Below are 27997 nucleotides of genomic sequence, written 5' to 3'. Positions count from 1 at the left end.
AAAAAGACTTAGTTAACCGTGTGAAGCAGCAGCATTAACCCATCAGCTTTACACATGTATGTACATTATTGCTGTTTATCAGTCTAAACAAAGTCAACTTTTGTCTCTAAACATGGATTTTGTATCTGATAAACATGAATACACATTGTCAGGATTCTAGTTTAGCAAGTAACCTTTCTAGTACAGTACTCTGATTTCTAGAAATGCCAAATGACCTTTTCATGTTAGCGGTGTCATTGATCTCTGACTTTAGAGCCTGCGGTTAGCCAGGTTTGGATTGTTGTTGCTGTGTGCTGTAGCCGTGTGCCCGGCCTGGCCTTTGCCTGCGCTGAGAGGAGCGTGCAGGGACCCGCTCCTGTTCTGCATGGCCCAGTTGGTGCCCGGCCCTTTCAGAGATGTGCAGCCCTTCGGTTTGGGGATCCGTGTCGGCCCCGGGCGTCGGAATGCTTCTAGCGGTATCTGGAGGAGGAGACAGTGATGAGACATGCATGCATGCAGAGGCGGCCATTTTGGTTGGTGAGGATGAAATACTAAAAATTGACCTCTAGATGGAAGCAAACACTTGATAAGACAAAAGGCTTTGCACATGTTGGTACAAACTATGACTGTTTGCATGGACTTTTGTTCTCTCTTAGGTTGTGGATGAAACCCCTTATGGTCTAAATGTGCGTCCCAATGTGACATTCAGTTTTTTATTAGCGTTTTTTATCATAGCTGCACTGCCGTCCATTCAGGAAGCGCCAGTGCAGCTGTTGAATCCAACGTGAGTCACAGACAGCAGACCCAGCTGCTCACAGGCTTTCTCAGGCCTGCCGCTAATGAATAGCATCTTGTTTAGCCCGCATCATCACTTCCTGCCCAGAACTGTCAAGCATCCAGTTTCTCCATCTGGACCGCTTCCTGCTTGTTTGGTTTAACGCCTGATTTAATCATCAGCTCATTGCTACATGCTGCATGGGTCCGGGTTGCGGTGGCTTTTTCCCTGCAACAGTTGTCAGCACCAGCTCACTTCACCCACGTCACATTAAAACTTGTATTTCCCTGCGACGTAGCTCAACATTTTGCTTCAAGTGTGGCCTGGGGTTCATTTGCGACCTGCGATGGTGGAAAATAGTTTGGGTAAAACTAAAGTCATAACTTACAAGAAGAAAGTTGACATATTGGAACAATTATATTTAAAAAGCACCAGCAGAAATGGTGAAAGATAGTAGATATTTTACAGAAATAAAATTTAGAGAAAACATGTAATTTAACAAGAAACAAATCTCAATTTTATGAGAATAATTTAGCCAAATTATAAAGAAAAATAAGTTGTCATTTTGGTCATAACATTACAGGAACAAAGTCAAAATAAAGTCCTAATTACGAGAAAAAAATTAACAAATAGAAAGTTGAGATAGTTGGGAAAACTAAAAAAAAAAGAAATAGAAAAAACAGCTTTAATTTGAGAGAAAAAAACATGAACTTGTAATATGCTCCGGTTTGATCTTCTAGTTACAATCTAGTTTTAAATGTGTTTGCAAAAAGTGTAATTTAACTTATCTTTCACATCACGGGTGAACAGAGGGTTAACAAACTTCAGTTATGTTTTAGCGCTTTGTTAGGTGAAATTCTATTCTATTCTTCTTTCTTACTGTTCCCTGCAGTTTGATAGCTCAGTTGTGTGAGTACAAGAGCGTGAGCACAACACACAATGTGTAAATATGAATTATTGAGCAATGACAGTGTAAATGGGCCAATTATTCTTGTTTTTTATTCCACTCACATCAAACATGCTGCATCCAGTGAATAAATGAGGCGGGTGATGACAAACTAAAACCACTTTAATTCTCAGAAACAACCCCAAAAATGTGATAGGTAATGGTACATCAGTGGAAAAAGCAACACAGTCCGTGCACACGTTCAAATCCTTTGTTTAGTCCGATTGATGCAAATCAAACAGGAGCAGGAAAGCAACCCAAATGAAAGCCCCAGTCTAAGCTAGCTTGCTCTGAAGCAAGGGAGACACACATGGAGATGGGTCAAGGTTGTTGGGTTACGTTTGGGTTGATTGTCTTGGGTGATGGGATGGAGGCTTGGGGGGGAAGGGGGTCAGTCATAAGCATTACTTACTGTAATCTGCGATGGCCGTTGGGTTTGGGTGGTGGTGGGCTTAATCATGATGCTACTAGTGACTTTGTTGTTGCTTTTGGATGTTGCAGTGCTGCCTTTGGCCAACACCGGCGCACTGACACTCTGAATGAAGGGGCTCCCTAAGTGGATGTGGATTTTGTTGTCCTCTGTGGTGATGACATTTGGCCCGGAGCTGTTGGATCGCTGTACCTGCCAACCATTCTGACGCTCGGGGGTCACGCGCAATACGGAGTGCCCTCCGACAACCTCCACCGGTTCTGCTGAGAGCGTGCGGTCGGGGGTGCCTGTCGTAACGGAGACTATTTGGATTGGGGACATGGCTCTGTCCGGGGTCAGAGAGCCACAAGAGTCAGGGGTGAGCGCTCTGGAGTATGTTGACATGGCGAGAGGAGAGAACAGCCTATCGGGTGAGCGAGGTCCGTCTGATATCGGGGAGGTTTTACATTTTGCAGTCGGGGAAATAGCCGCATTCTGGATGATGGTGATTCTCTGTTTCGGCGGGCCCCCAGTTGTGGGGATGACTGCGGTGCTGGTGAATGACGGCGTGTTCTCTGCAAGAGTGTTGGTGATCTCCAGAGTCGCCATGTTGTGTCCATGCTCGGGAGACACTTTAATGTGAAGCGGCTGACCGGGACTGTGGCTCAACACCACGTCCCCTGTCTGGACGAGGTTGCCACTTGGACGTGGTTGCAATTTTCCGTTCAGGAGGTGGGGGGCCTCTTTTGATTTTACAAACGGCATTCTTCTCATGCTGTTATTGAGGTTATTGACATTGTTCTTTAGGGAGGAGACATTTTTCCCTCCCCTGTTGTAGATCACCTCATCTTCAGGCTCGCTCTCGTCACACAGTTTACCGTTCAGCAAAGGACTCTCTCGGGGCACTGATGTCTTGTCGCTGGGAGGTGGGATTTCTAGAGGCTCAGTCTGGACCTCTTTGGTGGCAACATGCAAGTCCGAAAACCGCCGTCCATTCAGGCCAGGGCGCAGACTTTTGCTGAATCTTCGATATCTTTCAAGCTCCCGTGTTAACGTCTCCATCTCCCTGGCTAATTCTTTGTTTCGGACTTCCTGTTGGGTCATCTTTCTTCGCAGGGTGGCATGGTCTGTTTTCATGCGGCAAATGGACTCCTCTTGTCCCATGTAGTCATGGATCTTCTCTTTGAGAGCGGACACCTCTTGTGCCAAATGACTTGACCTGGCCTCCTCGTCCTTCAGACGTTTTAACAAAACATCGTCTTGGGTGGACTCGTTTTTCTCAGCCAGCTGGTACTGGGAAAGCTCTTTTCTGGATACTTCCAGCTCCTCCATCAATGTCTTGGCTTTTTTTTGCTCGTTAGCCAACCTCCTTTCCAGGGATTCCAGCTCCTCTGCTTTTACCAAGTCTCCTTCTGCAACCCGCATATCCTTCAGCTTGCATCGGAGACGCTCAACTTCCTGGGTCAAGTCTTTGACTTTGTTGTCCTCTTGTTGGAAGCGGTTTGCTGTAGGTGTTTTAATGTGCTCGTCTTTGACTTTGCTCCTCAGATAGTCTCGTTCTATATTTTCTAGCGATTGCAACCTTTTTTTCAGCATATTGATCTTTGAGTCTAAATCGTTGCTCTTCTGCTCCTCAGCTCTCAGCTTGGCTTTCAGATCGTCCCGCTCCTTCTTGGTGCCACACATCTTTTCTTCCAGCTCAGCCTTGGACCGCAAGGCTTTCTTGCTCTCCTCAATGAGCTTCTCGGTGACGGATGTCACCTTATCCTGCTCTGCCTGAAGTTTGCCGGTGCTGTTTTGTACCTTGTTTTCCATCTGCTTGAGTTTCTCTGCCATGGCCTTCCTCTCATCCACCAGCATGACTGTGAGTGTCTTTAACTTTGTGAGGTCCTCCTTCAGTGTCAACTCTGCTTTTGCCAGCTGACCCTCAGAAGACTCAAGGTCTTTAACTTGAGCTTTCAAGGCTTCCAGCTCGCCGGAAAGAGCCTTTGACACAGCCTTTTCCCTCTCAAGGTTACTTTTTAACGAGCTGCATTCCTGTTTACTCTTGCTGAACGCGCCCTCCAGTTTTTCCAAGTCCGTAATTCTGTGATTAAGCTTATCGACCTCAGCCTTCAAAGTGCAACTCTGACCCGCCTCTTTTTCTAGTTTCTTGTTCAAGTCTCTGCAGTGGTCCTCCATTCGAATCAGTTCCTCATCCTTCCCCTCCATTTCAAGCACTCTTTTCCGTAGCTCCTCCAGCTCAGACATGAGGCTGGTGTTTCCACCTCCTCCTTGGCTAATTTTGTCTTTCAGCTCCTGCAGTTCCTCCTCAGCTCTGCGCAGTGTCTTGTTGGTCTCTTCCAGCTCGTCGAGCTGCCTGCCGAGGGTCGACAACTTCTGACGCAGCTGCCGATTCTGTGCGTCCTCACTGGTCAGCTTGGCCGTCATGGCCTCCTGCTCCTGATGGTGTCGATTGATGCAATCACGCAACTCCGCCTCCAGGCGACATACCTTGCGCTCTTCTTCCTGAAGGTGATCGTTGGCCAAGCTCAGCTCCTCTTGAATCTGGGAAGTGCTCGTGCCCAGCTGCTGGACCTTTGCTGTCTGTTGATTCAGCTGCTCTGTTAGACGCTGTTGCTCATCCACGACCATCAATGCAAAGGACTTGACCTTTGTCAGCTCTTCTTTTAAACTTGTGACCTTTTTGTTGTTCTCTTGGTCCTTGCGTTCTTGGTAGGCCTTTTCCTGATCAATTAACAGCTTCAACCTGAAAAAGAAAACACAGAAAGTGTTAAACGTTTTAAAGCGTTTCTCTCTGGTCTTCTTTCTTTGCATGGTGGGCTGACATTAACAAAAGACATTACCTCCATTTGTGTTTGTGAACACCCAAGTCATAAACGTAATGAACAACAAAACAAATGAGTAAAAACCGGAATGTTATGACATGCTTTATTTGAGGTGTTTGGAAATAACTCTGGGCAGATGTCGGTGTTCTTCACGTCAAGTACTACATCCGCACACCTGATGGGATACTGTGGCCACTGTGTGAGACGCTGCTGGCATGCAACAGTCATTCCTGTGCTCCCAACCCCTCCCCAGCAATACATTTTTTAATACTTGTAAAGGAATTTCCCTTCTTTCAAAAAGCAATTACAGTTTTGCGGAGATTGTGCCGAAATCCCCACCCTCCCCTTCCCCCCGCCCCCATCAAAGACACACTGGGAACACTTCAGCTGCGGGCTATGATGTAATCCTTTTAGCCCATGTGTCTTGTCTCACTTCTCTCCTCAGACGTTGTACAACTAACATAACGACGTCCATGCTGTGCTTTTTGAAGCAATTTTCAATGGACAGACAGTTTTTCTCTGAATTAGGGCCTTTTCTCTGCAGAAGACACATCTCATTCACTATAAGTCAACCAGAATGTATAAATATGTGACAAAACTAGTAAAATTTGCTGCTAAGCCTCCAACCAAAGCAGGGATCTACTGTATATCCGCTTACAAAGACATGAACATTCCATAATCTTTGTGGTAGGTTTACAACAGACAGATTAGCAACACAAAAGATCTCCCATAAAGGATATTTCTATTTCAATTTGTGAAATAAGTATTTGATCCACTAAGAGCGATGGTGTTCCCATCTAGCTCACAAATTCACTTCAGCAAGAAGTGACCACTGGCACAATAATCAAAAACTAGAAGAAATAAAAAAAAAATAATGTTCAAATCATGCAAGATTCCACCCCGTGGGGTAAGGATGATTGGGAGTCAGGTGATGGATCAGCCTAGAAAGTCACTGGAGGAGCTGGTTCATGATCTCAAGGGAGTTGGAGCACAGACATCAAGAACACCATTGCTAAGACACTTTAGGAATGGACTGACATGCTGCAGTGCCCACAATGCACCCGTGCGGCTTCTATTATACGATGATCTAGCAAGGACGGTCTCATACTTCCCAAAGAAATCTGTGGAGGGAGCTGAAAGCGTTCAAGTTGCTAATCCCAGTGACCAAAGACGAGAAATATCTGACCTTTGCCCTTGCCAACAAGGGTTTCTCCGTCTCTATGTAGTCAGGAGGATTAAATATCGACTTCCATCCATCACATAAAAATTCATTTTGCCTTTAATAACCTGAATTTTTGGTTGAAATTCTGGACTGATCATATCTTTGTAAGGAGGTAAAGTTATGTTGTGTCCTTTGAATGAATGTACATCATACGACTGCAAAGAGCATAAATATAAAACAGTACATGCCCTACAGGACCAGAAACCCAGATATGTAAAATTGTAAACTTCATATACAACATATTATACATTAAGAAACAGCAAGTGTATGCCATGTGATTGACTGGCCCCCAGTCAGAAGTCGGCTGGGATAGGCTCCAGTTCACCCGTGACCCTAACGCAGGCAAGCGGTGTAGAAAATGAATGACTTGACAGATGTACATTCCTGCTCTCAAACATTGGGTTTGGAAGGAAAAAAGGCTATTTTTCAAATGTCTTATAAAAATGTATATATTGTGAGAAAGTCATACGCTACTGAAGATAAATTCAGTGTCCCCCCCCAAGTTAAGCGAGCCTACCTACCTGCAGCAAAGCTTCCCCTTGTGTCACTGCCATGTGTTGATTTGCTGTGCACCAGCCGACTGGCCGTCTGAGTAGCATTTCTACACAGACCAAACAATAAGGGATGTGCTCTCTGAGCCCGTGGACCATGACATCACCAGCATGGCCTTATATGGAGTTTGGCATTGCACACTCACAAGAAGGGGGTGTGCTTGCCTGCTTACTCAAACGTATGCACGAGTGTGTCTGTCTAAGGATGTGATGCAGAGAGGAGGTGTGTAATGATGCGGGTCTGTTAGAGTGTTGGCTGCTGTGTCAGAGGAGGCACATTTGAACCCAATGAGATACCTTCCAATAAACTGGATTAAACCGGATTAAGAGGCCATTTGCAGCCAGCAGCTGTTTTTTATTTGCTTGTGGCAAAATAAGGACAATGTAGGAAGTGATATTAAATATAATTAAACATGAAAATAAATACATTGAAACATAAGAAGTAACAATACAACAATAAAGTCAAAATATTAAGAGACGAAAAGTTGTAATCGAACGAGAAAAAGTCATGAATAATAATTTATGAATAATAAAGGAAGGTATTGATATCCACCAATACTGGCCGATCGATCGGGGCGCCACTAAAAAAAAAACAAAAAAAAAATCTTCTCTACTCAGTGTGTAGCACTGTTTTCTTCATTTTTATTTTACTTTTGAAGACTGTGGTTTATACAGCAATGTGATAATTTATGGCTAAATGCTAAATTCATGACATATGCTTTACTCACTAATTGTTGAAATAAGAGCTCTCTCTTTGGGAGCAGCCAATCACAAGCTTTAAGTGCAGTCACGATAAGCTCATCAAGCCATTGGAGTCCGTGTGGCTTATACACCCGAATTGATGGTAGCTATGATAGATGAGGGTAGAAATTCAAAGGAGTCCAAACCTATGCTTCTGCTCCAAACGGAATACAAAGGATTTAAAGTGACCATGGCTTCACACTGGCGAAGGTCATTCACACCGAAAATGTGAACCAAGGTCACAAAAGCTAATCACCATGACAGAGTGAGAAATCATACGGTATAACCGGATTTGGCTCAAATCAAGCTAATCCAGCGCTGTCCTGTCCTGAGGTCAGGATTTCATAGTTTCCTCAAAATAGAGGAAGCAAGGTGGTGACCTTTGTTGTTTAAAATTGATGTTCTCTGCCTTTTCACCACAGTAAACTGTGTGCTCCTCGGTGCAAACAATTTGGTCATCCAGCGTGGGGATTCTATTTTGAGGTGTGCGTAAATTTCCAATATGTGATTGCTGTAGACTGGAAACAGATGTTTGGGATCCAATAAAAGAGCCGGTTACACAAACACTCCAAAATGACAAATTGTGTGTGTGTGTTAGATGTGTTACATAAGCTCACCCGCTGACAAAAGAGCCAAGATGAGCAGCATATGCTGCCCATCCAAGATTTTAACGACTAACCTGAATTTCTTTTTTTTTTTTGACAGCTTTAGTTTTTTTGGTGGTGAGAACGCTTCAAGGTTGGAAAGACGGAACACGTGATGAGACATCACTGAGTCTTGATAGTCGCGCCGTCTCGGATGAAATGTGACCAAGCCGCCGGCTGTTGCTTGAGGCAGACAACACTCATTATCTGACGCACACACACACACACGATTGGCTGCTGCTAGGAAATCACTGAAAATACACTGAAAACGTGAATTATAGCACAGTTCCAAGCGTAATTCAAATGTTGTGTTCCTAATAAAGAGACCAGTGTCAGGCAGCAACCACCAATATTGGCTTCCTTGATTCCTTCCATCTTTGCCAGGATGGAACTTATTGTTGCTGCTGCAAACAGACTAGTTTGTGTAACATTCTCACAACTTTTTACAGTCACGTACAACCTTCAGACATTTGACCTGAAGCCGCGTACCCCCCTACTCCTGCACACTTCAAAAACATAAACCATCTTTCAGACGTACTTATTTGTTGATATGATATGATATGTCTCCTTCCTGCTGCGCTGTTCTCGCACAGTGAGGAGTTCAGGCACACTTGTAATTTTGGTGTAAGGCGCTAATTGTTTTTTAATTTTTATTCACGCACCCTTATGCCAATTGATGTAAGCGTACCCCACTTTGCGAACCACTGCCTTGCAGTATATGGTAGTATTGGGGAAACTAAGTATAGCTACATCTGGTGTTCGGTGTGTTATCCAGTAAACAAGCAATGCTGGGAGTAGTCCAGCCACATATTTGTTACTTCATTCAATCATGGCCATTTTCTCCTACTTCCTGTTGTATGTGATTTTTCTATTCACATGATGTCTGCCGAGCTCTTCGAGCATTAGTGTGGAGCTGCGTGGATAAAATACACAAGTTTGTTACAACTGTACGATAACCAAGACAGTATATGAGAACCGAGGCAAACTGAGTTTTGACTGTCCTCCAACACCTCACCATTGCTTCCAGGAAGGTAAAATATTGAGTTGGTTCACTCTTTGGGGCTACCACAGGTGATACTTGGTCTGTGTACGAGAACCGAGGCAAAATTTTGACAGACCAAAAAAAACTACAGTGTTGGAAAACTGAAGTTTGCTTGTATAAGTACGTAACTTCACACTTCAGACATCACTTGGGACCGGGAACCTCTTCATGACATTGAAGTATCATTATTTGGCTTGTTGTTTATCCATTACACAGACCTAAGAACAAATAGCTCCCACTGCGCCTGCATCATGAGTAATGTGTGTGATCCTGCTCAAAGATTATAGGCAAGAATCATCTTGAGACTGAAGGGTGGAACCATGCAGACTGCAGGCTGTCATTGACTCACTAAGAGCTGTTACTTCCTAAGAAAGGTTGGCGTAAACTCGAAACAATACTAAGCAAGAAGTGTTCTTGCATGTGTTGCAAACTTGGGTGAGCACAGCTTGTAATCATGTTCCTTCTCCACCTCTCCCTCAATCAATCCCTTGATCAATCCCGTGCGCTTATGTCGGTGCAGACACAGTGGCTTTACGGTGCCACTCTATGGTGACCAAGACGGATCAGGAGCAGTCTTAAACCACCACGATTATGTGCCCTGCAGGGTTTGTGAATGACAGTTAACAAGCTGCAGCCATTGCCTGTCGAATCTCGTAACTTTGTCTTGCGACTTTGCAGTGCAACTCGGTTGAATGGAACGGGAATGCGTGTTTGTTCCCATTCTTCTGTTGGGTATTTAACAGCCTGGCAGGGAGAGGAAGCCACAGAAGAAATAGTTTTCCACTGCCTTGTCCAAATCCTGCAATGACTAGATACATTCTCTAGCCTGTCTGCAAATAAAACTGTTTGTTGTTCATTTCAAGGTATCTTTACACCCAACCCAACATACTGTATACTTTAGTACACAATGGACAATGATGGGATTTTACCATGAACAGATCTCTAATATTACCAAACGGCCAGTTTGCAAATTAAAACAAACTATTTAATGGTGGAAATAATGGTTTGATCCAATGATGATTTTGTAAGTTTGTCACCAAAACATGAACAGTACAGAATTTCTTGACTAGGTTGTGTGCAGATGGTTCACTCCTCTTTACTAAGGTTTCAGAGAATGGCAAGGCCCATACAAGATCTTAATGTGCTTTTTCTTGAACCATAAATTCCAATTTGTGTGGCAAAGACTCCTGTACCCTTAGCATGGAAACGGACCCGAAGCAGAATGTTCCACTACCATGTCTGACAGCCGGCATGGTGTTCTTAGGGTCATATTCGGCATTTCTCAGGCTCCAACTTTGGTCTCATCTGACCACATCCCATTCTCCGAGGCCTTATTGGAAAACCTCAGATGGGCATTTCGACAAAGTTCTTACCCCACAATGGTTTTGCATCTTATCTTGTATTTTTTCCATCTCATGCAGCCTCTTTATCACCAGGCCGCTTGCTAAAAGGGATCCCTTTTAGTTCTCACCTGCATGGATCATGTCATGAATCCTCCCTCCCAAACCTATGACACCCCCTTGGTGACATCACTGCCCTGCCAGTGCACTTTGACGGGATGAGGCAAGTTCAAGGGCAACTCACCAACCCATCAGCATCCATGCTGTGTGACGTCAACATGTCAGCACCTTCTGTGAGAGTCATAGATGGATGACTCCTCTAAGCATTGTAACTCCAGAGGCCATTTTATCGAGAGGGTAGTATAAATAAGTGGTTGCAAAATTCTAGGTGATGTCACAGTGTGGACCAACCCTATTGGTTGTGCATCAGTGACTGAACCCCACACCTGGCTCACATTTGGAGGGGGTCCTCAGAGACCCTCAGAGTTGGGTGCTTTTGCCCCGTCCAATTTCCTTACTTGGCCGAATTGCATTTGATGGCATGAATTTGCTTTTACATAGCAGCTTGATGAGGCCCAACAAGCATGTTCGCTCAGCTATGTTGGTCGCTCTGGCTCCAGTGTGAAGTTGGCTGGCGCACACATGACTTCTGCAAACGTGAGCTCATGAATTTCTTTGTTTGGAAAAAAAGAGCGTTCTTCTAGGGTGAGCTCATGCTATACTTACATTAAATTAGAGTGATGGAAACACAGCATTTAATCTCTTGCCTGTGCGCTAATCCAAACCGCACACGCTGTGCCCCTGATTAAACTTTGTTGAGACCTTGGAGGCATCACTGACGCAATACGCTGTGTGTGAGTTTCTACTAAAACAAGACCGGGCAAAGTGACCCAAAGACCGTGTCACGGCACATTTGATTCTTTGCAGGGGCCTCATGGCTTGTCTTCCTGCTGACATGAGAGCTTCCTCCTCCTTTAACTGCTCGCTGTCTCCTGGGACTCCTGGAATAGGATCTGACCTCCGAAGCCTTTATAGTCAGACCCCACCCCTGAACTCCATCACTTCAGACAAGACTTTGCTCATTTGAACTTCAAAAGCCGTCTAACCGCTGAGGCTCTGGATTATTTTCCGTCATGCCCCCTTAGGGGACAGAGATACTGAAATGCTGTTGGGAACCTGATAATATTTATGCATTTATCTGTACAAACCACTGTATGAGCTGCTGGCAGGGGCTCCATGAAGGTGGGGGGATTAGGAGAATTCCAAGGACCCTGAGGGACACCGTATTTCCTGGTCTTTTTAGTACAGTTATAACCACTTTTCTTCTGTTTTCTTTTCATTTTTGCCCGAAACATCTCCATTGTCCTTCCCCTGCCAGCACTACACCGATATTCCCGTGGACTTGAACAGGCAACCTGTTAATTAGTTTGAACACTGCTGCCACCTATCTGGGTCAATACCATGCATTCAGACACTGCATGAAGACACTGATACTGACAGGCGCCCCGCTCTTTGAGAAGCACAGGTCTGACCACTGATGCCAAGCGATACATTTTGTGACTCAGTACAGGTTTCTCTGTTAAGTGAGGCCAAACTGCAACCGTGAAAGTGAAAGGAGTGACTCAAATCACTCAACCACAGCTTCTCACAAGGATGTCATTGTCAGCCGTTGGTTTAAATACTCCTCCAGACAAGAGGAAAGACTCGACTTTCGTGATGCATTTGCAGGTAGACACTTCTGCCTGTAGGCGTTGGTCCATAAGTAATATATATGTTGTTATATAAATGTTGTAAGTAGTATGTGTTATCATGGAAGTACCCGTTACTGCATGCTTACAGAATGTAGTGTATATAAAACCTCAAGACTGCATCACACACCTGCATAGCCTGATCTTAACTATTGGGACAACCCCCAATCTGGCTTCTTGTTAATCCCAAATGTCTTTGAACTGGTTGAGGTCAGGAAGAAGAATGACGAATCAGTCAAACGATACCTGATTGACTTGATGAAAACAGGTCTCAGTACAGTACATACGCGCTGACACAAGTAGGCGGCCTGTTGGCCAAAATCATTTGTTAAACACGTAAATAAAGGAAAGCACAGGCTGTCACACGCTTTACCAGCTCTGTATTTCCAAGCATGACATCATTGCTAATTTTGAGCCTCTTCCATTGAAGTGAGACCTCCAAAGGGACGCCGTTAAGTCTGTCAAGCTCATCTTGCCCTGTATGCAATTTGCTGCCAGACGCTTGTCCCTTTTAAGGAAAGGTGAGCTCTAAAATTAAACATTCTCACATCAACACAGAAAAAGAAATCCCCTGCTTTCCAACCCGAACGTTTTTCCAAACGTTGCGTCTCCATAAGGCAGACATCCACATCCATGTGGTTCTAGAGGCTACATTTCTTAGCGGGTTGTAATCACATTAGACCATGCGGTAACAACCATCTGAGCGTTTGTCCAGCCCACTTTACAGATGCAGTGGTGTGCTGCTTTGACTGGTTCACGATAATCTTCGACGCATTATGCAAACCCTCACCTTCATATTTAGACAATTATGTAATTGCAGTAGCAAATCAGGAACTTTTGATCAGCCGTTTAGCCACAGGGTGAAACACACATCTCCCTCCCTCTCCACCGAACACGGTGACATCATACCGTCACTCTGATGCGCTCATTTTTGATAGCTGTCCTTTTCAACAAGTAGGTTTTGACCAGACAGACACAAGATGGATGTTTTCTGGAGGGAGGCCCACTGACGTATTTGGAGGTGAGGTAGAATGTGTGTTGGGTCAACGTGGTGTACTCATGCAATCTGTGGCCTCAACACGCAAAGCACACAACTGCCAGCATCCCGTAAACGTCCGCTTGGGGAATGGCTTGTTTCCCATACAAGGACATGTTTGGTAGGAACGTCTCCGGGTCCAACTTCAACAACTTCATTCCTCCTTATCGTCTTTGGCCGTAATCCGAAAAGCTGGCATGGAGCAGGAATGCGGGGCATGCGGCAAGCAGAGAATACAGGTGTGCATCTCTGCAGGAAAGACGTCACATCCGCCAATGCAAGCACAAGTCAGCGCCACTTGATGGATGAGGCTGAGCGCTTTCTGACGGCCTGATGGCATCTTAATAGTGCGGGGGTGCTGACAGATCCTGCTCATGCATGCAGCGCAACAGCTGCCTGACTATTTCCCTGAACGCGCTGTCATTTGCAGAAAACAGCACATAACTCTGCAGACGAGTTCACAACCTTCAGGCCAGCTTGAGCAGAAAACGCCGATCATTTTTAACCAAAATCCCACATTGTACAAGAGAAGGCCGTTCTGTTCCAAGCATAGGGCAGGTCTAGATAATAAGCATCTTTACGATGATGAGGACATCGCCCAAGAATGTTCTCGAGCTGATCCTGAGTGATGTCACCACTCCCTCATTTAAGCCAACCAGATGGGAAGAAGATATATGGCAAGCCCGTCGGAGCAATAAAAAGGCGGAGGGAGGTCGTGGCGGTCATGTTTGCTGCTACTGTTTGGGTGCAAAACATCCCCCTGCAGCCATATACAATGGTACCCCCGTTTTTTAATTCATCAAAAAACAGTTTCCCCATAAAAAAGAATGTAAATCCGATGAATCTGTTCCAGACACTCAAAAAAATTAACACAAAGCACATTTCTATCGTATTTGAAACCGGGGAGCGTGTCGCTCCTACGTTTCTGTCCCCCTTTGGGGCAATGTGGTGATGTAAATATACGTAAATATAATATTCCAGAAAGAGTATGTCATTGCCACAACAGAGAAGAGTCTTGGAAGTTCAAACTGACCTTCATGACCTTCATGTCTTCATAACTTTCAGTACTGGTTGGCGTCTAATGCTCGATAACAACCAAGATTGTATTTATTTATTTATTGAACTGAGCAAGCAGACACAGACTCACTGCTTTGAGTTTTCTGCAGAAGAACAAAGTCGAGCGAGACGCCGTCTCTAGCGTTCGTCTGTGAGCTGAGGTCATGTTTTCGGAAACATCTGTTGCTGCTTAGCACGCCGTTCTCGCTCTCACACCCCTGCTGCTCCCGCATCAGTCGGCATGCGATGAGGTCATCACTCATGGACAGGCCCTTGATTAATCAAGGGCGAGTCGGGTCACTGTCCCCCCCCTCCCCCTACGCTGTCATTGTCTGCCTGCCTTGCTCTGACAAGGTAGATCCACTGAGGAAGAGAACCTCTGGCATCGGTGCTGCGATAGCTCCCACTGACCTCTCGCGTTCCTGCTCCAGGAGGTTGGTGAATTCATCGCTCTTCTTCATAAACTCGCCGTGGTGGCGCTTCTCGTCCGCCATCTTGCACAAGGCCTGCTTGTGGGCCTGCTCCACCATCAGCAGCTGCTCCAGCATTCGGCGGTACGTTTCTCTCTGCTTCTCCACCAGCTTGTCCAGCTGCAGAACACATTCAACTCCATGTCGTTTGTGTTCCAGAGAAATCATTCAACCTCAGCACATACCTCCACCATGGGTTGTTCATAGATGTCTTCCTGGAGGCCCTCAGCTTTGCCCTGAATGGCGTCTCGCTGCAAAGCCTGCAGTACCTTTTGAGGCATGACGAAACCATATTTGGCTTCCAGAAGGGCAACATCAATTTTCTCTGCTTTCAGCACCGTGATTACTTCATCTCTGGCCTGCAGGGAGAAGACGATAGGTTAGCATTTGGCAAGATGGGGAAAGGACGTCCCCTCAAATTACCTGCAGCTCTCCCTCCAGCAAGCTCAACAGGAAGACCAGGTCGTCACGGGAAAGGTCCCTTCCTTTCTCCTTCCGGCCCACTTTTGCAGCGCCGCTCCCACCATTCTTGGTCGTCTTGTGATTCCGTTGGATCGTGCCGGTGTCATCTGGCGGCTCCCGGTGGCGACTGCGGCGTCCTGTCTGTGCTGAGAGTTCCTCCCGCTCTGAGTTTTGCCTGTGAGGGTCCACTGGCTCTTTGGCCAACTTGACTTTGGTGACATCCTCCAGGCTGCTGCTTCGGGAGCGCATGTTGCTGCTGTGAAAGAAGTGGATATGCTTGATATGGTCTTTGGTACTAAATAGAGAAAGGAAAACAGTCAAATACGCAAGTGTTGCCGTTCATAGCTGCTGTTTTTGCCCCTTTGGCTTAAATGAAGACGACTTTCGGATAAAAAAGAATCATGACCATAGACCAGGGGTTTCAAACATGCGGCCTGCGGGCCAAATGTGGTGATTTGGATGCTTTATGGTATCATGTACCCAGAAAAAATTATTACATTTGATTAATGTTCATGTTAAAGGTTAAATAACTGTTAATAGTTATCCTCCCTGTCCGTGTGGAAGTGGTAAGTTTTTGGCTATTTAAGTTTAAAGGAAATAACTTGAAGGCTACCGTTTAGGTCGCTAGCTCTCTAGTTTGCGAGTTAGCATGTGTCTCAAGACCCTGCAGTTGCGCAATATGTTGTAAATAAAAAGAGTATAAATGTGACTATAGTGTTTTGTCATGTCTACAGGGCTCTAATAATGCTTTGTTAATTTTAATCTGAAAAAAATAATTTGTCTACCCACCAACTATATGTGGTTTCTTAAGTTTTTATTATTTGCCGATGTATTATTATTATTATATTTATTTATTTATTACTGATTGATTGATTTTCTTTATTCTTGATTTGTTTATTTATTTTTCATCTTATTTTGTGTAGAAAAATAAAAAGTAAGATATTTGAGAACAGTGGAATGTTTTATCAGAGCTTTTCTTGTAGAAAATTGGAACCAAAGCAAAGTTTTTTAAATTTTTTTGTTTTCAATTAATGCGTTTTTTTTTTGTTTTTTTTGGAAAACCTGATGCGGCCCAGTCTCACCCAGACCCGAGCTCCAGTGGCCCCCAAGTAAATTGAGTTTGAGACCCCTGCCATAGACCAAAGTCTTCTTGGCGCTGACGTGTGCTGGGCGACCGGGGTCTCGCTGATTACGATGATCCAAACTCTGATAAATTCACAGAACAAGCAAATTAACTGTGACCGTGCAATTTATAATGTTTCTCAAGAATGCCAGAAGCATTACATCATCTTCTATCTGGGCTTCTATCTGAGTTCAGACAAGAAAAGATTTGCAGGGGCCTCCAAGGGTTTAGAAACCCATTAGAGGACAATAAATCACCTCCAATTCTAAACTAAGAGATTTACTTCAGGGTATGTTGTGCACTGAGAAAGTCACTTTATTCCGCTCAGCTGAATCCAAATATCAGCGCTTGTGGCAGCAGCGTTTCAGTCAGCAACCGCCAAAGTGAGAAGCGGCTCGCTGATCATCACTGAGAGCAATGGCCGACAGATTGCATTGTGGAGGCAAGACGCCACATGATTCAGAGCTTCAATAATTCCCTGCCACTCAAAAAACTCCTCCACATCCACTCCAACACCTTTGTACCAGCAGAACGTGTGTGTGTGTGTTTTCTACTGGGAGGCAGGGGTTTACTTACTCACCCCTGCTAAGTGTCACTGACTCAATGACTCAATGTGAGTTTCACTAAAAAGCAGGTTGACAAAGACTCACAGGTACTGAATGAAGACTCAAGTTTCACTGACTCACAGATGCTATGAAAAAGTGAGCTGGAGTTCCACTGACTCGTGAGAGTCGAGTACCCGAGTCTTTGTGACCTTGAGGAATCGAGTTTCATTCATTCATTCATTCATTCATTTTCTACCGCTTTTTCCTCACGAGGGTCGCGGGGGGTGCTGGAGCCTATCCCAGCTGTCTTCGGGCGCGAGGCGGGGTACACGGGGTACACGGGGCCAGCCAATCAGAGGGCACATATAGACAAACAACCATTCACACTCACATTCATACCTATGGACAATTTGGAGTCGCCAATTAACCTAGCATGTTTTTGGAATGTGGGAGGAAACCGGAGTACCCGGAGAAAACCCACGCATGCACGGGGAGAACATGCAAACTCCACACAGAGATGCCCAAGGGTGGAATTGAACCCTGGTCTCCTAGCTGTGAGGTCTGCGCGCTAACCACTAGACCGCCGTGCCGCCCGGAATCGAGTTTCCCACCACTAAATATATATACAGAAAAATATATTGTTTCTTTTTACTAACAACAATATCACACTCACACAAGCATGTTTGGCAAGCTGCATGGCCCAAAGGTGAGGGGCTGCAACAGATCCAAAGGTCACAGACGTGCACAGCAGCTCAGCATGTGCAAGTATCACATATCTGCCAAAACTGCGAGCAGGATCAGAAATATATCACATAGTCCCTAAAAAGGGTCACACGGGGGGAGAGGAAGTTGAACAGATGGTTCTCTATCTCTACATAAAAATGCACTTTCAGGCTGGGGGAGACAAAAATGCGTCTCAAACGGTTATTTGTAGTGCTGCCATTCATTTTCACAGTGAATACTCTTTATACACAATACAACTTAGAACATGAAGTACTTCTGATGGATCTCTTGTTAGTTTGGTTGATTTTTTTCTAACTTTTAAAACGCCTTTTACGTCAAGATTCTGCATATTGGCTTTGTTACCGATATTATCCAGCACTTCATTACGACAATACTGAAAACAATCATAGTTCTTGTTTTTGTTCCTTTGCACTTTTCAGCTTCTAGAGCAGGGGTCTCAAACTCGCGGCCCGTGAGCCAAATGTGAGACGCTAGTTTGAGGCCTCCACCTTGATACCAAAGTTTTGTCTGCCCTGTTTTGCTTTGGATTAGCAATGAAGCTAAAGGGTTATGACGCTGGGTACAAATAAATGCAGGAAATGATTTGGAATAAAACGGAAAATACACGTCAAGATAAAGCACTCATCAAACATGTTGTTAAAGTTACGACACTGCTCCCAGATGGAACTGAGTACGATGCTAACTTGCTAATTGGGTAAAATTATTAAGTTTCATTAATGTTCATGTTAAAGGTTAAATGACTGTTGAATCTGCCCTGAAAATCTGAAAAAAATAATGTGGTTTCTTACGTTTTTCTTATTTGCTGTTTTACTATTATTTTACTTATTTATTACTGATTGATTGATTCATTGTCTTTATTCTTAATTTGTTTATTTTTTTTTAATCTTATTTTGTGTATAGAAAAATAAAAGTTAAGATATTTGCGAACAGTGGAATGTTTTATCAGATATTTTGGTGTGGAAAACCGGAACCAAAGTACTGAAAAAGGGTATAACAGAAGCAAAAGCATTGAAGATATTATTGATATTATTGATTTTTTTCCAGTTTTTAATAAATGCGTTTTGCGTTTTTTTTGAAAACCTGATGCGGCCCGGCTTCACCCAGAACCTAGCTCCGGTGGCCCCCAGGTAAATTGAGTTTGAGACCCCTGTTCTAGAGTAAGTACCTGGAGGTAGTTTGGACCGCTTCTAAGTCAAGCTGAGGTTCTGTGACTGGCTATCAGAGCCCACTCTCCTCCACTGTTGGACTCCCCACTCACACTTGGCCATTCTTTTTTTTCTATTTGGCCTTCACTTTGAATTTGCCCGTTAAAATCCCCAGGGTGAACGGAAAGGAAGCAGGTGTGCTCATAGAAAGTCAACGCATGTAGACGCGCACACAATAGCAGCACATTCCTGCAGCCTGACGTCATGCTGCTGCCAATGTGATTGAGGGCAGGAGGAACAAGGATCAGAGGGAGCAGGAAGAGAGGGGAGGGAAAGACGCGGAGCCTCTGTGTGACCTAAGAGGATAGAACCACTACTGCACATAAAGTGTGCGCAAAATGGCTCAAAATGACTTATGAGGACAACTGTGTAGTCTGGATGCAATCTCACAAATGTGCATAAATAACTAAAAGGTCATTACAGGGACTTAATTATTTTGCGTGGCATTGCCTTGAATTTGTTGTTTTAGTGAAGCACAGCATCAGAACCTGCTGCGGTTATTATTTATTCAGCTGCACATTACGATAATCTACAGGAAGTAAGTCGTAATGTTTTACTTCACAGCCATTAGTCCTGCGCAAACAGCACCACCGCAGTGGCACGCTTCCCTGCCCAGATTACAATCACGCAGCCAAAAAGGGAGCGGAGTGTTTACAAACAGGGCAGATGGTTGCCGTAGCAACAGGTGGCGCCCAAAGCTTGGGGCTGCATGAGGTGCCATAAAACCTTCCGAAATGCTTCCTGCAGACGTAATCCATCCTTGCAGAGGAAACAAGGTGGGGATTCAGTGAAGTCCTCCACCTCCTGGCGAAAAGACCCGGTTGCACGTTTGCTCACCAGCAAGGATTCTGTGTCAATACAGCAGAGCCGACTCAGCACATTCAGCGTCTGAGATGCATTTAGAGCAGCATGGTGGTATCCCAATTGCCCCTGCGCTTTCACAGTTTGCACTTTGCAGGGCAAGCACAGCACCAGGGGGCGCCATTTGTCCAACTACACCTACTGGTGATTGACAGGTGACTTACACCATCTCTTTCCCTAACTTTGCTGGCATAGGTTCCAGCATAATTTCCACTACTTTAAAAACATGAACGAGTGCATGCCTGACAGTGCAAATTTGAAAAAGGATGTGCAAACATAGCACACAGTGCCAAGGACTATGGTGACGGGAATTGGATATCAGACCGGGATTGGGTGAAGATCATGGAGGACTGTTCTTATGGTCTCTGAATGAGGTGTTTGCGAGCAGACGTGGCACGTTTATGAAGTCCTTTAATGTTTGACCACAGAGGAGGCTATTGCAGTAATCCTTCCAAGATGGCTGAAGGCGAAATGGAGCCAGTGATCATTCAGGACGAAGGATGAAGAATATGATCACTCCGGTGTGGACTGGAGATGGTTATGGACTTGGTTGTGTAACGGGGGCCAGCTCGTGCGCCTGTGTGGTAGTATGTTGTTAAACCTCATTTTCTGACACCTTAAAAGCTGTACTGGACAGATCGGGGCTTTTACCTCATTGTCTCAAATGAACTCTCAATGTACAGAAACCTGCACGTGTTCAGCAGCCGAGCTGAACATACTTAATGAGCACCCGAAGTCAGTGAATCTCAGGTCGAGTTCCAACACCGAAGAGTCAGTGAAGCTCGAGTCTTTGGGAGTACTTGAGAGTATTTGTGAATCAGTAAAACATAATTCTGTGTGACACAGTCTTTGTTGAGCACTGTGAGTCAGTAAAACTCAAGTCTTCGTTGAGTACCCAGGGGTCAGTAAAACTCAAGTCTTTGTTGAGTACCCAGGGGTCAGAAAACTTGCATTTTTGTCCAATATCACAGAGTCAGTAAAACTCAAGTCTTCATTGAGTACCAAGGGGTCAGTAAAACTCAAGTCTTCGTTGAGTACCCAGGGGTTAGTAAAACTCAAGTCTTTGTTGAGTACCCAGGGGTTAGTAAAACTCAAGTCTTTGTTGAGTACTAGGGGGTCAATAAAACTCAAGTCTTCATTGAGTACCAAGGGGTCAGTAAAACTCAAGTCTTCATTGAGTACCCAGGGGTCAGTAAAACTCAAGTCTTCATTTAGTACCCAGGGGTTAGTTAAACTCAAGTCTTCGTTGAGTACTCGGGGGTCAGTAAAACTCAAGTCTTCGTTGAGTACACAGGGGTTAGTAAAACTCAAGTCTTCATTGAGTACCCAGGGGTTAGTTAAACTCAAGTCTTCGTTGAGTACTCGGGGGTTAGTAAAACTCAAGTCTTCGTTGAGTACCCAGGGGTTAGTAAAACTCAAGTCTTCGTTGAGTACTCAGGGGTCAATAAAACTCAAGTCTTCGTTGAGTACTCGGGGGTCAGTAAAACTCAAGTCTCCGTTGAGTACCCAGGGGTCAGTAAAACTCCAGTCTTCGTTGAGTACCCCGGGGTCAGTAAAACTTGCATTCTTGTCCAATATCACAGAGTCAGTAAAACTCAAGTCTTCATTGAGTACCCAGGGGTCAGTAAAACTCAAGTCTTTAGAGAGTATCCATGATTTAGTGAAACTCCAATTTTTGTCAAGCGCCCGTGAGTCAGAAAAACCTCCATCTTTGTCAGGCCTCCCTGAGTCAGTGAAACTTGAGTCTTCCCCAAGCGTCTGTGAATCAGTACAACTTGAATATTCATCGAGCACACATGAGTCAGTAAAAGTACAATTTTTGTCAGGCACCCCAGACTCTGTGAACCTTGAGTCTTTGTCGAAGGCCCTTGAGTCAGTGAAACACATATCTTTGTCAAACATCCCCGTCTGTGCCACAAGGCCAGCGCTTGTGAAAAAACAAGTAGCAGAAGAAGAAAGCAAATGACTTTTTAATGGCACCGGTCATGCTGTGTGAAATCAGCCATCAATGAACAGACCATGACGCACAAGAAGTGAACTGTACATGCTATGTTTAGCTCTGTGAACCCCGCTAGAGCCTCAGCGCATGTTCAGACGCACAATTGCATTTAATATCCCGTATCGGCTTTCCTGTCTTGGCGCACGCTGCAGTAACTTTACTGTAACCGGGTCTGTTTTGGAGCAGGTGATTATGAGCGAGAGAAGCCAGGAGAGCTGCTGGGTGGGAGTAATATCAGCCCGCTTGTCGCAATGAATCATTTCAGGGGTCCTTGGGTTCAGGCAGGCTGTGACACCGCAGAACTTTATTGTTTCTTCATTTCATTGGTAAGTCTCGCACCTCGCAGACAAGGGAGGCAAATGTGTGAGAAGATCTAAACATTCATCTTTACCAAACAACCAGCAGAGGGCAGTGTGTTTTTAATCAAGCAGGGTATCCCTCAGGTCTGCCACCCCTGGTAGTCTGGCTCAGCTCAGTCAACTTCAGCATCAATAGACTGGTTAAATGGGTGGTGTGCTTCACATACGTTGGACAGGGACAGTCAAAGACCTACAAGGACCATTTGGTCGGGATTAACACTTACATGCCCTCCTCTGTGGGTTTTAGCCCCCACTTGAGGGCAGATTAAGCAGGACATGGGTTTATGGGATGGTCAGCAATCTGTTACTTCATCTGCGAGAGTTGCTTCTGTTGCGTGGCATGATGCTCGGCATCATTACAAGGTCACGCCAGCCGTGCGCTTCTCGCAAGACCGTCACCCATTCAAAGGCTGCTCTCCAAAAAGGATCAATGAAAGAAAACACACACAATGACATCGTCTCCTGAGGGAAAAGTCTGACCCATTAGCTGCTAAACCATCCGCTGCTGATGACTAACTTTGTAAAACACTGAACTCAAAAGACCGCCACTAAAATGGGACCAAAGAGAAGGTGGAACTGGGACACTGTCTGACATGGACAGCCTGCCAGTTTGGAGGTCTGAATGACTGAACTGTTTTTCCGGCCACAGCGCCCTTCGTCGGTTCTTGCTCATCTCTAATTATCTTAATAGTAGGTGTGGGTATAGGTGCTGCCCTACAATCTCTGTAAGCACACTAAGCCAGCCAAAGTGTCTCCATGACAACGTGCAACACAGCACAGGGCAACAATGGCAGCTCAAAAAGGAGGAGCGTCCACAGCATGGCCTCTGCCGGCGTGAATATTTAGCGACAGCCCGCCACCTGTGTCGCTTTAGTTAATCATGTTACATATGCCAGGAATTTCACAGGCAAAGTTGAGTCCCTCCTGGGAGTACAATGCAGAAATAGCCACGAGATGCTGCATGCGGAGCTCTGTGGGGATTTTGTATGCATGTAAACCAGCAAGGCCATTCAGGATGTCTACCACCTCGAGAATTTGTGCCTGCAGGGGAAACCGAGTTCAACCTGCTGTGTCGTTAACACGAAGCGTATGTACTAATTGGAGAGAAGGCAATGACGCACTGGCACATGTGAGCACTGCAGGTGACAGATTCTGGCATCAGGTCAGAAAACAGTCAGTATCTGGTACGTCCGGATACTGATATGATCTGATATCAAACATCCTTACATGACTTGACCGCCATGAGTTCTACATCTTATACCTTCCGGAGCTTTGGACATTGGATTTTGCAGCACCACCATTTTTAGGACCAATTTCAACCCGTCCCTGAGATCTCCAGAGTCTACAAACAAGTACTCACAGGCAGCGTAAAAAAGGATGAGAAAGGCGTTGAGGAAAAACAAAGCTCCCGCTTACATTGTATGAACTCTCCTTACCAAATCATTTTACTCGTTATTGTGCGGTATTAACGAGTATAGTGAGAGACTTTTGGACTGCAACGTCATGATTTTCATCAAAACATGGATAAACACATTCAACTATGGGCAAAATCTCATGACTTTGACTATGAAAACCCTTCAGTCAAACGCATGATTTGATAGACAGCTTCCGTAGGACCTTCTGTAAGATTGTCCATTCAACCACACGCATATTTGAGGGGTTGGCGGTCACTGATGTTAGCTTTAAGTCTCCATATGTGATTGGGCCGAGGTCAAGGCTCTCCTCTCCTTCATCAGCAGATTCATCCGAGCCTCACAGCCTCACAACTGTGGCCACAAAGTTGGAAGCATTGTCCAAATCTCTTGGCAAGCTTTAATGTAACTAAGTCAGTCCTGCAAAGGTTTCTTTTTACTTTTCCCACTTTACAAACGTCTCCTTCCTTGAAATTGTTTAGTTTAAACAATGGTTATGTACATTCATCCCACAGCACCGTGTGATGGCTGTTAACTTCCTTGGACTTATTTGGACTGTTAGGACTGCAGGTCAAGCTCAGAGCGAAGCTAATGTTGGACAACACTGGCGTTTCTGCTGGAGTATAAATAGTGCTCTTTTCCCAGAGCTCGGAGTGGCAGCTATTCTATGAGTGAAACTGGATCCAGGGAGCCCTAACGAGTCAGCGAGCACCATGTGGCCCTCATTCCACACTTTGATTTGGACTGGACGACCTCGCCGCCATCAATCAGTGCTACTGTATGCTATACAATGGAAGGTAAATCATGTGCTAGGAACTTACACTGGGATTGACTGACCAGGTCAGGCTGCCCACAATCACCTGGGATAAGCTCCAGCTCACTCTGCACAGCAGAAGTGTCCACCGCAAAATGATGACGCGACAATACATCAGCTACTGTGAATGATGGCTAGGAGATGCTAAGATGCTAAAATGATTTGAAAGATTGAGCAAGACAAAAATTATTTATAAGTGAATTATTTTGTAGATACAGATCTGTTCAAGACTTTCTAAATATGAATTTTTAATTACCAAAGCACTCTAGATATGATATCCTATAGTCACCGTTACACTCTTATTACCCAATATTGTAGACATAATAAGAGAAAATAAAATAAGACATAAGTAAGACATGCATCAGTATAACGATTCTAATCATGAAACTACAAAAATGACTGAAAACACTGTAATATGTCAGGCCAGTAGGCATGGCTTGGCATCGCTTTCAAGGTATATGACGGTATGAAAAGGTCACGTATGAACAACCGCTTAACAATGTCTCAGTTACTCACAACAATCAAAAGACCCGGAAACAGACAAAAGGCCAGGCCAGTATCACGTGCTGTGAATTACATTTTTTTAATGAATTTGGTGGCCTTTCCTAGTGCTATTGATACCATAGAATGGGGGTGAAGCATCAGGTGCAACCTGAGGTGCAGCACTGCGGCCACAGGAATGCGCTTGGCATGTTTGAGAGTCATTGATGAATCCTATGCAGAGCCTCCGAGCCAGACCTCGCAATCCGCCCTCCAGCTGGTAAAGCTCAAAGTACCTTAGCAACCTGTGTCCCACTACCCCCAAACTGTCAATCAATGGCAAGGTGCGTTTTCTGTGACCTAACATTGCTGTACAACCAGCAACCTTATGAATGTCAGCACCTCACCATTGTCTCATGAAGCAACATCCGTGTATGTTTCTTGTCATGTGAACCTCCCACTAGTCAACAATGGGCGTGAGCTGGGATAAAGCTCCATGCTGAAGACTAGAGATACAGCCGTCCCTCGCAATATTAAAAATGAATAAATGATTTCTGTTGGTCTGTCATTAGTGAAAACATCTTGAAATGCAAGCAACTAGGTGGCAGTAGTGACACAAAACATTGAGACATTAGCTTACATTACATTACCTTAACACTGCATGAAGTCATGAAGTCAGCCATGGCATGTCCGACATGATGATTAAAAAAGTTATCCTTCCATTCTGAGTGCAGGTGGTAAGTTTTAGGCCGAGAAGAAATACATTTGAGGCTAACTGGTAAGCTTGCTAACTTGCGGTGGTCTTGAGTACCTGCACCCTAAGAGTTGTGCAATGCGTTGTAAACAAGGATGTTATTTCATGCCTACAAGGTTCTAGTAATGTTAAACCATAAGTAGAAAGTCATAAACAGGCTTTCTATGCTATAACTACAAAATATTCCATTTATTAAAGCTGAATCCCATATCATGGTCATGTCTGGAACCAATTAATCGCAATAAATGAGGAAACGACTGTACTTGATTCTAGGTTCTATCACTGAATGAATCTTTGTGTTGGTCCACATCGTGAAAAATGACAGTCATAGTGATTAACAAAGGAAACAACAAGCACGGCTTCAGCCCTCATATTGTTTTCCCTGCTCTCGCTAAAACTGCCAGCATTCACACTTGGCGCTCACGTGAGTCTACAAATTGTAAAGTGGCAAAACAATCTCTTGAAGCAGATTAGCAGCACCAGAAGGCGTTGGCCTGCTGCCCTGCTATTGGACACACTTAATCAGATCAACCTGTCACTTCCACTCACCTGCCAACCCCCAACATGCACCAGCAGCATGCTGCATGATTCCTTTTAGGCCTTTGTCTCTGGATAGCAACTTATTCCAATGGAAAATGTAAGTCAAGATATATTATGTAATTAAAAAAAAACGCAAAACATCCTATATGTCAGGTTTTATTGGTTACAAAGCAAATCTTGCAAGTGGAAATTGCACATTTTAAGGGATTAATGAACTTGTTTGGCTGCCATCATCACCTTAATGACAAGCTGTGACCCAAATTGCGTGCGTAGCATGTGGGGAAGAGTAGCAACGGCAATGTTACCCAGCATGCCTTGAGGGTTGTAGATGCGAGTAGCGTTTTGCATATACAGTAGAGTGATCCCTTCACTCTATCCTGTTTTTTCAAAAATTAATTATTCATTTTAATAATTATTATTAATATTTTATTATTATTATTATTAGACAAATTGTAGGCATTTTGCCTAAATTCAACATTTTGAAATGGGTAATTATTAATGGCAAAAATGGCTAACTGAACTAAAATACGCAAATGAGGCATTCAGAAGGCTCATTCAAAGACATTCTGATACGCTGCTCAATCAGTGTCAGTCATGTTTGGTGAGACACACAAGCACCAGACTTGATCGGCGGAACAACTTTTATTGCACGTTTGAATTATCTCACAACAGGTACAATAATCCCTAACATGGGCTACTGTTGTGGCCGTAATCCACACCAAGCAAAAACCCCGACATCACTACTTCCTGTCTTCCCCCCACCAAGGTGGCTGTGCCTTGTTTGAATCTTTTAGGAAGGAATGAAAGGACAGTATTGCACTTGGGATTAAAGTGGTGTCACAGACCTCCCCCTCTGTTCAGAGACTCTGTTCTCAACTTTAACATATGGCTGTTCGGGTGAAACTAACCTGTCACACGATGGTCACGGATCCAACTTTTGGGTTGCGACCGATCATTTGAGAATAGCTGTTTTAGGTGTCCCAGCCACAACTGCCTAAAAACCCACTCATATCACAACCCGGACCGTGAGATAGTACCGTATTGGGACCTGTGGCAGAGAGTCCATTTGTCACAAAATACAATCCATACATTCATCATGACAGGACGCCCAAAAATCCTCACAGAACCCAAGTTATTTGACCAAAACCAAAAGGGCTTAACAATGTCGACAATGACTAATAAATACGTACTGCACATGTGCTCCTCATCACATGTCAACACATCAGCCAACCACTTCTGCCGGTGAGCCTGTGATGTCAATGAAAAATAGAAACACCTTTGCTGTGCAACTAAATGCCAAGTGAAGTGGAAATTCTTGAACAGCATGACATATCACCGTCAACTGACCCTCCCCTGCTGCTGTCGTCTGTTTCCAAAGCCAGTGGTAAATAACCTCTCAGGAACACCATCCAAACATGCTAATACGGTCCGAGGTGGCTTATGGACACGGTGCTCTCTGAAACTTTCCCCGGGTAAAGCCAACGTTGCTGCGCTGCAGCAGAACGATGCACATGAAGCCACTCGAGCTAATGTGTTTTATCTGTCCAGCATTGAAAGCATTTATGAGAGCCTCTCCGGTCTTACCTCTGGTAGCTAAGCAACCGCTAACTGCGCTGCTGTGATTCTGCAGAGCCTGACGCCCGGGATGAAGTGTTTATCCTCAGTGTTCAACGCAATCTTCTTGTCTGCCGCCAGTCGAATGTCCTCGGCAGGCCCCCCGAACAATCAAGGTGGTCCGATGGAGGGAGGCTGCTGCTGAATGGGTGCTGCTCGATGGTGTCTGAGGCTGCGCGGGTACGTTGCTGTCTGAGCCTGTGTGCGTGTGCATGTGTGTGTGAGTGTGAGTGAGGGGGATGCCAAGCAGATATCAGCCAGTTAAATTTAAACCAGCCTGCCTTCTGACACCTTGAGC

At 44.7% G+C, this 27997-nt stretch overlaps 1 protein-coding gene across 2 annotated transcripts; it reads right to left on the bottom strand.

The window, feature by feature from the left end:
* filip1l (filamin A interacting protein 1-like) lies at window positions 1-27971 on the bottom strand. Of its 2 annotated transcripts, XM_058052041.1 has the most exons (6): window positions 27670-27971; window positions 15211-15505; window positions 14973-15146; window positions 14729-14907; window positions 2113-4858; window positions 1-459 (listed from the first exon to the last, which is right to left on the bottom strand). In XM_058052041.1, the coding sequence occupies exons 2-6, from the start codon at window positions 15496-15498 to the stop codon at window positions 250-252; spliced, it is 3597 nt and encodes a 1198-aa protein (XP_057908024.1). In that variant the 5' UTR covers window positions 15499-15505; window positions 27670-27971; the 3' UTR covers window positions 1-249. The 2 variants fall into 2 exon arrangements, with proteins under 2 accessions (XP_057908024.1, XP_057908025.1); XM_058052042.1 differs by lacking the exons at window positions 14729-14907; window positions 14973-15146; window positions 15211-15505; window positions 27670-27971 and adding an exon at window positions 6681-7064.
* Window positions 27972-27997: the final 26 nt, after the last annotated feature.

This window comes from Doryrhamphus excisus, chromosome 16 (assembly GCF_030265055.1).
Source record: "Doryrhamphus excisus isolate RoL2022-K1 chromosome 16, RoL_Dexc_1.0, whole genome shotgun sequence".
Classification (NCBI taxonomy): domain Eukaryota; kingdom Metazoa; phylum Chordata; class Actinopteri; order Syngnathiformes; family Syngnathidae; genus Doryrhamphus; species Doryrhamphus excisus.
This window is presented reverse-complemented; position numbering and strand designations above follow the sequence as displayed.